At 45.1% G+C, this 14,417-nt stretch overlaps 1 protein-coding gene across 1 annotated transcript; it reads right to left on the bottom strand.

Moving 5' to 3' along the window:
• Positions 1-3,104: 3,104 nt before the first annotated feature.
• LOC109775135 (DNA-directed RNA polymerases II, IV and V subunit 3) lies at positions 3,105-14,052 on the bottom strand. The gene is made up of 3 exons (XM_020333894.4): positions 13,439-14,052; positions 5,286-5,523; positions 3,105-3,680 (listed from the first exon to the last, which is right to left on the bottom strand). Exons 1-3 carry the CDS (start codon positions 13,933-13,935, stop codon positions 3,420-3,422), a joined length of 996 nt encoding a protein of 331 aa, XP_020189483.1. The 5' UTR covers positions 13,936-14,052; the 3' UTR covers positions 3,105-3,419.
• Positions 14,053-14,417: the final 365 nt, after the last annotated feature.

Here is a 14,417-nt window from a genome sequence, read left to right as displayed (position 1 = left end):
AAAAGAAAAGAAAAGAAATGTTCGTTTGTTTATGAAACTTTACAGGAATGCTAAAGACTTGAATACATACATGCTTGCTTTTTTTCTTACAGGAATTTGTTTACAATCTTACGTGCACGCGGCTAGGTAGGTTGTTTTCGATCCGGATATATATGCTGCTCTTCGATCGGCCTCTCGCGGTTCAAGTGGATGCACGTACTGCTACAACGTATGTACTCCATGTAGATGTAGTCACGCAGATTGGAAGGGAGAGGCGTAGTACGTCGTACGCGCAACAGATCCATTAAGGTACTGTACAATAACAGCCCGAGCTCCGAGCATTTAAAACCCGCGGTCCGGCCGGGAACATTGAAGGCCATCATGATCGTATGCACAGTTCAAGTTGCTCCTTACTATACTTACTTCCAGCAGGTAATTCCCCTCCTGGATTGATTGACGAACTGGTCACTCACAAGATGTGAACCCTCCCCAGCTATACTACTCCATCACAATGAAGGCTGCAGGCTGCAGCCTGCAGCAATGGCGAAACGGGTTTGCGCGCCTTGCCCTTGCCCTCCAGCATCATGTATTCATGTACGTACTTCATTAAATAGCATGTACACTACGTACATATTGGTAGTACCTCCTTTTCCATCGTACAGTAGATCTTACTACACCGTATCGTTGGTGAGAATGGATGTGGTTTTTTGGATATTGTGTTTGGGTTGGTTGGCGGGGTTCAGGTCCTGCACTGCATTGCGGTAAAATGTTTCAGGTTGCACAAAAAATCTGTTACTACCAGTAGCAGTACTATACATAGTACTGTATGCTTCAATAATGTACACAAACTGTTCCTAAATACAGGACGTTTTGACAGTTTAATCAATAATGTGCACCCTCTGTTCCTAAATATAAGACGTTTCGTCAGTTCAATTTACGCTGCCAAAACGTTTTATAACTAGAAACAAGGGTAGTACATCAATCCTCTCTGCCAGAGTAATCTAAGTGCTCAGGAGTTTGTGTCTGTAGACTGTATTGTTAGCCATCGGGTATCTCTGCGCCATAGACTTGGGAGTACATATTTTTGTGTCCGACGTACAAGTGACTTTGCTGTCTACAGAGTTAGAAAGAAGTCTGTGAAGAAGAAGAAGAAAACCTACAGGGTGAACCGAGCACTTATTGCTATAGTTATTTGGACTGGCATGTGGGCCCAACTTAGCATTGAATGATAAGATAACCACATGTTATATGTCTAAAGAAAAAAGAGATAACCACATGTTATAGGAGTGCCATAGCTTTCAATAAGCTGCTGCTACTAAAACATGGCAGGACATTCTTCTCATGCGCGAAGCATGCAATGTAATGCAAACGGAGAGGCGCAATTGAATTGATGAAACAAAGGGAGAGTAGAGTATATGTTTGGTTTGCATTGCATGTAAATGTGGTAGGGCCAAGGTGCCATGGCACGTCATGCATCACGCAGGCTTTGCGTGTGTGGCAGCAGCTCGACCAGGAGAGGAGGAGGATGCAAAGGCGATGGACGTATCGAGTGGCGTGGTGGAGGAGGGAGGTGCAGGGCAGCAGCATGATGAGCCTTGAATTGGGCGCACCTGATACATCAATCCAAGTTCCCACCATTGGTCTCCTCCTCCTCCTCCTCCTGGGCTTTACGTGCTTGCATGCGTGCGTGCTGTAGCTTAGACGAGATCGATGTAATCATCCATCATCCCCAAGTCCACTCACTCACTCACTCACTCGCAACATGCATGTAATGATTAGTGTGCATCTATGCCCTTGCCCTGGGTAACCAGCCAAACATTGTGTAGTAGTGAGAGACAGGTGGATCCAGGAGACATGTTGAGAAAAGCGTGTGCACAGCACGCAGGAGAGAACGGCCACGCCCAACATCCGTATCCAAAGGAATCTCCACCCCTAATCACACTACTACTCGTCCTGGGTTTTGCATTTATATGATCTGACACTACCTAGGGCGTACTAATTAAATGCCACGGATGTAGTAGTACTGCGAAAGAAACTCGAAATCATCATACTATCATAGTACTACTAGTAAGTATACTGTGCTTGGGGAAGGAAATCGATCATCATTTGGTACTAATACGGAAAACCTTTTCCAGGTAATAGTAAGTACCAGTATACCCATCACTCAACTGTTGAAACGGCTCCTTTTCCAATCAAGGGCTCACTAATCTGCCATCGCCGCTACTCCTACTCATTAGCCAAGATAGCAACTGTAGAAACATTCACCCGTCCTGTCCGAATCCCATCAGGCCTACAGTCGTGTTACTGAAACGACTGGGACCCGTCTGCAAAAGGTGGTCGAGAAATCATCCAGCATAGCCCTTTGGCCCAAAATGAGATGTTGAGGAGCCCAAACCTTTTTGCTACAAAAACCACCGCTCGTGAGGCGTGGCATGGCTGGCAAGACTCGCACAACAATGGCGCCAGTAGAAATACTACGTGCTAGTTGGAAACCTACCTACGAGGCTCGACGACACCCAATCAACTTCACCCCGGCAAAATCACGAGCAAACAGCCGCCGCCTTGTTTTCACTTCACGTAGCGCCCGTGTCACCGGGAAGGAGCTATGGATGGAACGGAAGAGTAAACGCGGCGAAACAAACGCCCGTGGGACACTTCCATTCAAGCCACCTGCAGGCTGCCATCACGTACATGACCCAGGACATGAGCACCACGTACGCCATACATACGTACGCATAGTGCGGTGGCAGCAAATGGAATTACCACGATGAAACCAAAACCCCAAGAGGCCTAGTAGATAGAGTAAACAAACAAGAGTAGCGACATGAGCATTTAACTGGATTAGTAATCACCAAATCTTGCGGTACACGGCCATCACTCAAACGCCGTACCGACCCCGACCCACATGGCGCCGCATTCAGCAGCACGCCTGCCAAGCGCGATCTAAGCAAACAAACTAGCCATCGATCCCACGGTACCCTTGTACCGCCGCCCATCATTCAACTCGCAACCTAGTACTACGTACCGTGCTAGTACTCTGCAAACCATGCATGGATCGATCGGAGTACTCTACTACATTAATCCCCACACAAAGCTTATGAATCTGGGTATGGGGGCGGGAGACCTGCGAATAACTCTGCATTCAAGACACCACGCCGTATCACCACCGCACGGCACGGCCAATCATGGGCTACCAGCTATTCTCTTGTTCCACAGTGCCGCTAAGCTTCAGCGCCCATGGCTTTTTGCACGTACAGAGTTCCGGCAGAGGTCAGGGCATAAACAGAGGGATACAAAGGCGATTACCGTAGAGTTCTGGTGCTGCATATCAAAGGAGGCATCAACTACCACTTGCCACAGGCAAGCCAGTTAGACGAGACGAGCCTAGATACGGAGAAACAAAGATACCGCTGGCGACTTCTTTCCCAGACAAGCGGTGGTTAGCCTCCGATAAGGTGGGCGCCGAGCTCGCCCAGATCGCCGTCATCGTCTTGCAGGCGAACGGCGTCCAGCTTCTGCCTCAGGACCGTGATAGCGTTCATAATCAGCTCATAGGCTGTAATGGCCCCCGTTGTCTCCACAGTGAACACAAAGCTGTCCTCCTTGGCGTTGATCTCTACCAATCCTGGCTTCCCCATGGCCTCTGCTTTCTTGATCACCTCATCGTCATATGTGTAGGCCTCTGGGTCCACAATCGTCACCTAACAGTCACACACAAGTAGGGATGCCCAAAATCAATGATATTATTACAAACAGACAGCTCCATGGCTTAATTTGCACTTGCAGATATGAAACCCCATCTACCAACATAATAATTTGAAAATATCATAAACAGGTAGCCATTTGATAACATTTACTGTTTTATGTAAATAATAATCAGTCAATCTGACAGACGGCGACATTTACTGTTTTGATCATTCTTTTAGAATGAGCTATGCTGGATAAGGTGTTCGAAGAAAATATAACTAAATGTTTGCAAGGCACAGAGTGACAGAAGTTCCTCAAGCTATGCTTAACTAAAAGGCATGTACCACAAGTCCCAAGGCCTTTGCCCCAAGCATGACATGGTTTATTGAGCAAAACAAGACCCATTAAGGAACGAGGAGGTCAGGTGGAATGAACCCTTAAAAGGCCAATTCAGGAGTTGACAAAGTGTAAATCCACTTCCAACACATGGGTATATTACAAATAATCTAAACAATTGATAGAAATGATAGTATGTGATGATGCCAATTTTTTGGCTATTCATCATCATATGAGATATGCACAAATTGTAGCAGGTATCAGGCATGTATTTGTTCTAGGTTTGCATTTAAGCTTCCAGGGGACTATCTACTTACATGGACACAGCATTTATACTTTACACTTATGATTGCCAGGTGTAGGGCCTCAAGTACATATAGATTGAGTGCTTCTTTGGATTGAAGAAATTTCATAGGATTCAGGTCACGAAATTCCTATGCTACTCGTTCCATAGGAATCTCAACAAAGCTCAGACCTCATCTAATTTTTCCTTTGAGAAGTCCAATGCACTTACACTCATCTCTCCCTACCCTCTCTCCTCAATCCTCTAAAATGCATGTGTTGTTTCCTGTGCACCATCCAAAGGCACCTATTGCAGACATTGCTGTGTTTTGTAATGCTATAGGATTTCACGTTATGTGACATCCAAATCCTGTGTTTTTCCTATTCCTACGTTTTCAAAATCCTGCAATCCAAAAAGGCCCTGAAAGAAACTTCAGTTCAAAGGAGAAGTGGAGGAAACACATAGGAATAGGAAATTTTCCTATGGCGGCACTATTCAAGCCTTTGGTTCAAAGGCATGTAGCAAAGTAAAAATTGAGGAAATTTTCCTTTGTTCTCAGTTTCAGAGGAAAAACGGAGGAATTTTACAAAGCATTTGGACATCTTTTTCAAATTCCTACGCACGAAGAACCAGACTGAGATCCTGAGTGACATAACACGCTAATTATTTAGTGGCTGCAAACAATGAAGTGCCTACACCACTGTAGTGACACATTGCAGCATCAGCAAATATTGACAGCTATCTAACGTAATGCATGGAGACTGCATAACATCATAGTTATGGTGTTGAATGATTTGACTAATACTGCAAGATGTCTGGTGAATCTAGGAATAGTTTGTCCACAGGCCCGTGTGTGCGGCCCCCGCGCGCGCACACACTCACGCACAATGAATCTAGCAATAGTTTATCATAGCATATGAAAAAAACCTAAACTTCGTGTATTCGTTGATGATGTTATTGAAACGAGTAATGGAGAAGCACTAGTAGAGAACAAGCTGACCTGTTGGGTGACAGGATCAATGTCAAATACTTTTGTAGGGCTGCTCTCCACCCAGCTTTGTTTTTCCTCAAGTGTAAGTGTCTCCATGAGTTCTTGGTTAATACGTATGTCAGGCTCATACATGAAGGTCACAGTAGCAGCTGGAGACCATTTGGCATGGTCCTTTCCAATTCCCTTCCTGGCAATTGCTCGAAGACGCAGCTCTTGCCCACGGCGCAGCTTTACAATTAATATGCCCCTGAAATAAGATATCATTATTTAAAGCTCAATACAATAAGCATTAGTTAAACAAGAGAAAATTTAAGGGCAGTGTTCAAACATTAAATATCAAGAGGACCAAGATATGTAAAGAAAAGATGCCACTGAATCCATTAGACCAAAAGTTAACAAATATAGTAAGGTAGCTTAATTTTATTGTGACAGCAGCAGAACAAATCAATAGTGCATGCTCTGTGCATGTAGGAGAAGATTTAGTGTTACTAATCCTTTGGACCTTAGTTAATGTACATATCCATCTAACGTATATAATAACAAAATAATTAGGCAAAAGTTGATAAGCAGAGTATGATTGCATTTAGAAGCACATAGAAGATCTTGGTCCCTTATTTATAGTTCTAGCATTAACCGGTCCGGATAGGACTAATGCTTTCCCCTTGAACTCCTTGCAGGTGCATAACAGAAAAGAAGGCAGATTTGATGAGTTGTAGGGGCGGACCCACTTCCACCGATTTCTTGCAGGAAGGTTCCATCTCCTTCGACCTCTTCCTCTCCCCGTGTAAGCCGCTGCCACCATCCCCATCGTCCACTTGTATAGCCTACTCTCCATGGAAGGTGGTTGGTAATTAGGGTTTGATGGGGAAGAGAAATTGTTGTTTACGAGGTCTTGAGAAGGTGGATCTACTGCATCATGTAAGGCCTCCTTTGGCTCACAGGATCCTAAAAACACAGGAAATGATTATGAATGCTTGTGTAAACCAGAGGATTGGAAAACATGGGAATTTTGCAGACTTGGGGCTCCTTTGACTTACAGGATTCTAAATACGCAGGAAAGGAAAAAAAACAGGAATTGGGTAGGAATACATGTGTAAAACAGAGGATTGGAAAACGTAGGGATTTGCAGACTTCAGCCTCTCAACAGGATTCTAAAGTCGCAGAAAAGGAAAAAACACAGGAATTGGATAGGAATACATGTGTAAAACAGAAGATTGGAATACATAGGACTTTTGCAGAGTTAGATGTTTGGTTCACAGGAATAGGAAAAACACAGGAATCCTCATAAACAGAGTCAGATCAAAGTCAAACCACATGGAAAGGTTCTTTATTTTGTAGGGAGCAGAGTAACCAAGCCCAAGGAATTATCCTATCAATTCTGATAAGCCAAGCCCTTGGCAATAAAGGAAATGAATCTAAACGTAAGGCCTTTCTTTGGCTTCTGAGAAGTTGGGCATCTGTTTTATTTCAACAAGATCCCCAAGTAAGGCAATAGTCTCGGATCAGTGTCAGATAGATAGACAGCCAAATGTCATAATCAAAGAGTTAAATGTGCATCTGACCGAGAGGTTATTCAATCAAACTATTAAGGGGTATAAAGTCTTATCCCCCTCCTAAAGATGCCACTGACGGTAAGCCTGGTATACATATAAGTGTAGCCTAGCCGTTTGTAGTGCTTACTCCACATAACATTAGTGTGTACAATTAACATGAAGATCAACTAATAACCAACTAATCAGTTTTACTTCCATTCATAACGTTCCATTATGATGGAATAACAGAAAAAGGGAAAGAAAATTGTAACAAAAAAAGGCTCTTTCTTTTCTTTAAAACTGCTTACAAAGGAAAATGATTTGGTTAACTTATGAAGGAAAGAACATGTGACATACACAGTAGTATTTCCATCATAAGTATTACAATCTGCATGGGATATGGAAAATTGAGTCATTTGCAATGTTGTCCTACATAAGATTAGTGTGTACAATTAATATGCAAGATCAACTAATAACCAAATGCTCAGTACTTCCCTTCATAATGCCCCATTATGATGGAATGAAAGAAGAGGGAAAGAAGAATGTACAAAAAAAGGCACCTTTCTTTTCTTTAACTAACTGCTTACAAATGAAAATGAATTGGTTAACTTATTGTAGAAGAGAAGGAAAGATACATGTGATATACAGAGTGGTACTTAAACCTGATGTGGACTCGACTAGATGGCGAGTCGTCGACGGCCCGATCTTTCACGGTACCAGCAGCAGGAACAAGAAATTCCAGTCGAGCAAAGATGCAAGACCGTAAGATCAGAAACTTGTGTCGAGTAGATTGGATCGACTCCACACGCAGCAGCAACAAAATCCCTTCGGATCAGCAACAAAGATATTTGGTGTCCCCCGACATGGGACGTTTTCTGTAGTTTTATTGAACTCACGGCTAATACCAAAAATCTGACCTTTACATCGGCCGTAGCCAGCCTTTTATATAGGCATCACACACCCGATCAAACCGGCCCACGAGCAAAGCAAAACTGATACGGACTCTCTCTCCTAACCATAAACCGAACAGGACTTCTAGTACTACTACGACTCCTCTAAATCTCACGCCTACGGAAAAGTTCCTTTACCTAACAACCAAGAATTTACTAATTAACTATCCGGCCACGCTGATCACTAGGAACCAAAATATACCTTAACCGTACTATAGCACCTTGGATTTAGAACGCTTCTGCACGTAAACCTTATGTGACCTGGACCGAAATAGCACCGACATTTATCCAGCTTGGCGTACAAAAATTAGGCTTGACTTCTTCAGGCTCTGGTTCTGGTGACGGTATTTTAAGTGCCATTGTACCCATCATCAAAATATTAGAATTTGTAATATGATCAGTTTTTGCTACGGCACTGACGGGCACATCATCCCCTCCTCTTTGAATCAAAACCGTCCTCGGTTTTGCAACAATTTTACTGACCTTCTTCTTCTTCAAGGAAATATTTGTATCCACCTTGATTTCTTCCGCAAACATAGACTGGAGCACACAACGTCTTCCGGCATCCCAAAAGGAGTAAGTGTTGGACCAACCCTCGTGTGTGGCACGACGGTCATATTGCCATGGTCTTCCCAACAACAAGTGACATGCATCCATTGGCAAGACATCACAAATTATTGTATCTTCATAGTCACCTACTGAAAAATTCACACGCACCTTGTGAGTAACTTTCAGTTTACCAGACTGGTATAACCACTCAATGCAGTGTGGTTGTGGGTGCTTCCATGTAGGTAACCCCAAAGCTTCCACCAATCCCTTGCTGACCGCGTTGGTGTAGCTTCCTCCATCTATAATCAACTTACAATTGGTGTTATTGACTTTGCACTGAGTCTGAAAAATATTCCAACGCTGTCCCTTATTCTCAATGCGATCCTCTTGCACTCGTTGCACCATTAGTGAAGGATATGACTCAGCAGCTTCAAAACTCGCAACCACATTTTCAGCATCCTTAGATTTTTCACTAGAAGTGTCAGAAACTACCTCTTCATCACTAGCGGATGCATAGCCATCTCTCGTGAGCAACACTCTTTTCTCATTAGGACATTCACGCTTCATATGTCCCCTTCCTCCACACTTGAAACACTCTATGTCACTAGTGCGTCCGGTCGACTGTGCACTAGAATCAACCATCGACAGTCCTGATTTTGAAGCATCCTTTTGCACGGAACCATGAGAGCGATTTGATGATGTCGCCTTGGAGCTAGGACCGACATCCTCACTCTTATACTGCGAGCGTCGCCATGTGTTCAAAGTGGTACTGGGAACTGTGTTGACTTGGCGCCGCTTAATCTGTTGTTCCGCGCGCACAGCTTGGTGCACAAGATCTTGTATGTTGTAGTAGACCACCATCTCAACACGATCCTGCACCTCGATATTTAGCCCGTTAAAGAAACGTGCCATGGTCGCCTCCGGATCCTCCGTTGTCCCTGTACGTATCATAAGCAATTCCATCTCCTTGTAATATTCATGAACACTCATATTACCTTGAGAGAGCCGCTGCAACTTGTTGTAAATATCTCTTTTATAGTGCTCAGGAACAAAACGTCGCCTCATGAATTCTTTCATACCTCGCCAAGTCGTCGGCCGATGTCTTGAACGACAAATTTGATGCCACCAAATTAGCGCGTAACCGGTGAACTCAATTCCAGCAAGTTGAACTTTCTTCTCCTCGCTATAATGATGGGCATCAAAAATTTGATCAACACGCATCTCCCACTCCAAATATCCTTCTGGTTCGCACTTACCGGAGAACGAAGGGATTGAAATTTTTATGCGCCCAATTCCATCATCCAAAGGCACACGCACAGCTTGACCAGCTCGGTCATGCACTCCACCACGAACGGAAGTTTCAGGACGAGGCTCATAGTGTCGTGGTCGTGGCGCGTACCCCGTTGCCTCATGGTCAACACCGTCATCGAGGCCATCATCTCCAGCATGTGGTTGTGCCGCCAGACGGCGATCAAGCACGCCGACATGTCCGTCACGAGCCGGTGGTGCATAAAGCAGTGGAGCAGCCGGAGCAGTCTGTGGTGGTGCAGAATTCGTTGCCGGCATATTGATGATGTCTGCCAAACCATCAAACTGAGTGATCAGGACATCTATCCTTTTGCCGAGCGCATCATGACATTGCTTGATGTAGTTGCATGTGTGGTCAAAACCATCCCGAATATTTTGTGGAATATCATCCTCATACACTGGACGTACTATTTCCTCAGAATCAGCAGCAACCTCATCACCCTTGTTGACCGAGGTTGACATCTCGATCAACACAGTACCATGAACAACCTTAGCTCTGAATACCACTTGATGTGGACTCGACTAGATGGCGAGTCGTCGACGGCCCGATCTTTCACGGTACCAGCAGCAGGAACAAGAAATTCCGGTCGAGCAAAGATGCAAGACCGTAAGATCAGAAACTTGTGTCGAGTAGATTGGATCGACTCCACACGCAGCAGCAACAAAATCCCTTCGGATCAGCAACAAAGATATTTGGTGTCCCTCGACATGGGACGTTTTCTGTAGTTTTATTGAACTCATGACTAATACCAAAAATCTGACCTTTACATCGGCCGTAGCCAGCCTTTTATATAGGCATCACACACCCGATCAAACCGGCCCACGAGCAAAGCAAAACTGATACGGACTCTCTCTCCTAACCATAAACCGAACAGGACTTCTAGTACTACTACGACTCCTCTAAATCTCACGCCTAAGGAAAAGTTCCTTTACCTAACAACCAAGAATTTACTAATTAACAATCCGGCCACACTGACCACTAGGAACCAAAATATACCTTAACCGTACTATAGCACCTTGGATTTAGAATGCTTCTGCACGTAAACCTTATGTGACCTGGACCGAAATAGCACCGACATTTATCCAGCTTGGCGTACGAAAATTAGGCTTGACTTCTTCAAGCTCTGGTTCTGGTGACGGTATTTTAAGTGCCATTGTACCCATCATCAAAATATTAGAATTTGTAATATGATCAGTTTTTGCTACGGCACTGACGGACACATCAAAACCTGGGGATGGTTTTCGTATAACCGGGTGTATTGGTTCAGTTTAATCATGTGGGCTTCTTTGGTTTGGTCGCTAAGGGTTGTATCTGCTAACAGTTTGGTTTGGTTCAGTTTCCTGTGAATAATAGGTGGGTGTGGTCAGGTATGGGCTTAAACCGTTCAATTTCCAACCAGGCTCAACCCGTGATTCCAAACCGGTTCCCGAGGTTGGTTCGAACTTCGTAGGTTTGCTCAACAAATCGCTCTTTCCCCGTTCCTGTAGCCGCCGCCGCCACCTCTCGCCGTCCCAACATCCCCGCCCCCGCGACGCTGAGCCGCAATGCTGCATCCAAGGAGAGTCGTCCAGTGGCGCCAGCGGCGTCGACACCCTCGAGGGAGCAACTGAAGATCATGCTCAGCTCTCGGAAGCGCGACACGTGCATGCACGACCCCCCACACTAACGAGCACGGGCGGCGCCGGCGCATGAGGTGCATCGCTCTGCTCACCACTGCCCCGCTCAACCACTCCTTTACAAGCTGTTCACGAAGGCAGAGAGCTGGGAGCAGCACCAGGCCATTTGACATGAACGTAGGCGGCAACATGGTATGGAATTGTTGTTTACCCATTGGCTAAAACCACATGGTTTTAGCTAAAACCACATGGTTTTAGCCATCGGTTCAGTTCAGTTTAGGTGGAGTGAGGACGTGGTTCAGTTTGGTTTGGGTTTAAATAAAAATTAAAGAGGATTAGTTAGGTCCGGTTTGCCCAAATTGATCATGCGGGTTCAGTTGAGGTTTAGTTCAGTTCCCCGACCATTCTCAGATTTAGTGGTACTCCCAAGTCCCAACATAAGCATTACAATCTGTACACTTTGATGGAAAATGGAAAACTGAGCAGATTATAGGCAGATAAACTTACGGCATATGGATGAACACCATGGAACAATGAGGTGATGAACACTAGGGTACGAGTTATAATATAACCTCATGGCAAAAGGCGCGCACAACTTAGGCTCTACTGTGTAGCATTGTTTTTAAGGCATCCTGCCTTGGACGCTTAGGCGATAAGGCGCCCTGGCAGGGCCTTACAAATATGGCCGCCTTAGGCGCTAGAGCGGGTGGTGCTCGCCTTAGGTCGCCTTACCGCCTTAAAAACAATGATGTGTAGCCATCAAGCTCGTTTGTTTACGTCATTGAAAAGTAAAAGGAAATTGCATGGTAGCTTCTTTTCTGTCTCTCTTTTACAACCTCTTGTTGCTCCCTCCTTTTTCTAAAAGTGGTATCAATGTCTGAAGTAAATAATTTCTCTGTGCAAAGGATGCACAATAACATCTTGTTTCGATTGTCATGTTCAGTGCTTTTGTTGAAGCCTCCGAAAATTCGTGCCCAGTAAAACTTATAAATTGTTTATCCTTGTTGGATATATGCACATTCTATGCCTGTCTAGATACCTTTCTGGGTTATATACATACTACATGGTCGTCAACGTATTTTATGCTACCTGAACTACATACCATGAACGAGATCGAGAACCTGATGTTGCAGTACATTTATATCTTCTCAGTGATTTCGACAGAAATACAGAATGTGATTTAACAGAGCATCCATGTGTACTAAATGTCTAACTAACAAAGTGTTCGGAGAGGTTTACACAACCAATAAAGCTATTGAACTCTCTACATAAACAATCTATTCAAATGTTAGATTACATGACATTATCAATACTTCCACGCAAAGAAAATGTCTAATGGATTAGTATGACAAATTTCCAAATTTCAATGTTAGAAAGAATATGCCATCTTCAGAATTCAGAGATAGCAACGTTATTACTAGGAAATGCTGGTTTAGTTCAGATATAGTTGAAGGATACAAAAATAAGTGTTCATTGGAATCAACAATACAAGATTGCTTTGGCTAAATAAATATATGCCTTCGTCTTAATGCTGATCACACTTGAAGATGTTGTACAACAATGCAAATATAGTTTCACTTGAGTCATTGCAATTTTAAGGTAGTGAAAGCATGCGGTAGTGCAAGTGACGACGACTAGCATTTTGGCATAGATAAAGTAAAATGCTGGCGCTTTGGCCTCCTACCAACTGAACCTATAAGCAACTGTAGCACACGCAGAGCTTTTAATCTGAAACTGAGACCTGGTTGAGCATGATTGGATTACATGTGCTGTTAGACTGCTAGTAGCAGAATGCTGATTCAAAATACAAGAATGAACGCAGGGACAATGTCGTGAAAGTGTAATTGTGACCTTTCGATACAAATTAACCATCAAATTGAATCATCTACAGACACGATAACGAGCATGAGGTACTTCAAATAGTGCAGTGACGAGATTAAACTTTCACTGCACTATTTGAAGTACCTCATGCTATATGGTCTCCGGTAGCATCGAGCGCGTAGGCGTCGACGTTGCCGAGACAGAGACAGATAGCTGAATTAGGAATTCATCATACAGATAAGCTGCTAGTAGAATGGCTAACTAGGGTTAGTTGGGTTCTGTGATCAGGCAGAGGTCGTCATTTCATCAATACTTGGGGGGTTTAATAATAAGAAATAAAGAATACAGAATGACAGAATGGGCCGAAACGGATAGCGCGACTTGCCTGTGGTCACCGGCAGCATCGGGCTCGTAAGCGTCGACGTTGCCGAGGGCCTGCTGGTACTCCCTTTGCTGGTCGACAGGGCAGACCTTGGGGTCGGTGGAGCGGAGGTCCTTGGTGGAGGTGACCTCGAGCGTCTGGCCGGAGTCGGTGGCGCGGGCGGCGAGGTGGAACTCGACGGAGCAGTACTCGCAGGAGCCGTCCCCGTCGCAGGCGTCGCAGTCGCGGGAGAAGCGCATGGACATGGCGGCGGAGGAGGTGAGCGGGATGAGGCCGAGGCGGTGCGCGAGGAACTCGTCGTTGAGGACGGAGGAGTTGCTCTCGATCTCGACGAGGTCGATGGCGACGGTGGGGACCTCGGCGATCATGACGCGGCGGAGGGCGTTGGCCATGCTCGCGTCGGTGTCCTTGAGCTCGAACTTGGCGTACTCGTCCTTGAGCTCGCGGATCCGCACGCGCGGGAAGCGCTGGTACGAGGCGCCCGCCGCCGAGCGCTCCATTCCGCTTGGCCGCCGGAGATGGGGTGGGTCGCCGCCGCAAGGGTTTTGTTTGGGTCGTGCGGCAGATTTGGGGGAAACGGAGCAAACGGAGGAGGAGAGTGTGGGGGACGGGGGTTTTGTCCGTCTTTGCCCTTGATTTCGCTCACACCCCGTTTGGTGGTCACGTTGAGATTCGTGCTGGATCAAATGCGTGCCTCGCGGCATCTCACCGTCCATTTTTTTGCCCACAACGGTTGAATCACTCTCGCGGAAACCGATACAGAACACGATTTCTTTTTTAAGAACGATGAAAGACTAGCAGGAATGCTCGTGCGTTGCAATGAAATATCACGTCTTTAGCCCAATAAACATGGTAGAAATGTGTATATAGCTGTGATGAGCACATGGGTACATCATACACGATATTTTAGAAAAGTGCACAATTTAGTTGGAAAGAATTACTAAGCCGAATCAAGCAAACATAGGTGAACGCTAACTTAAGT

The sequence above is a fragment of the Aegilops tauschii genome, chromosome 5 (genome assembly GCF_002575655.3).
Source record: "Aegilops tauschii subsp. strangulata cultivar AL8/78 chromosome 5, Aet v6.0, whole genome shotgun sequence".
Taxonomy (NCBI): Eukaryota; Viridiplantae; Streptophyta; class Magnoliopsida; order Poales; family Poaceae; genus Aegilops; species Aegilops tauschii.
This window is presented reverse-complemented; position numbering and strand designations above follow the sequence as displayed.

Bases quoted from the DNA above. Each gene is read 5' to 3' on its own strand.
- LOC109775135 (XM_020333894.4), bottom strand. From the start codon at position 13,935: ATGGAGCGCTCGGCGGCGGGCGCCTCGTACCAGCGCTTCCCGCGCGTG. The intron at 5,524-13,438 runs GCAAGTCGCGCT...ATCTTATTTCAG, and splicing joins GATGCTGCCGGTGACCACAG to GGGCATATTAATTGTAAAGC. The intron at 3,681-5,285 runs GTCAGCTTGTTC...TGTGACTGTTAG, and splicing joins TTGATCCTGTCACCCAACAG to GTGACGATTGTGGACCCAGA.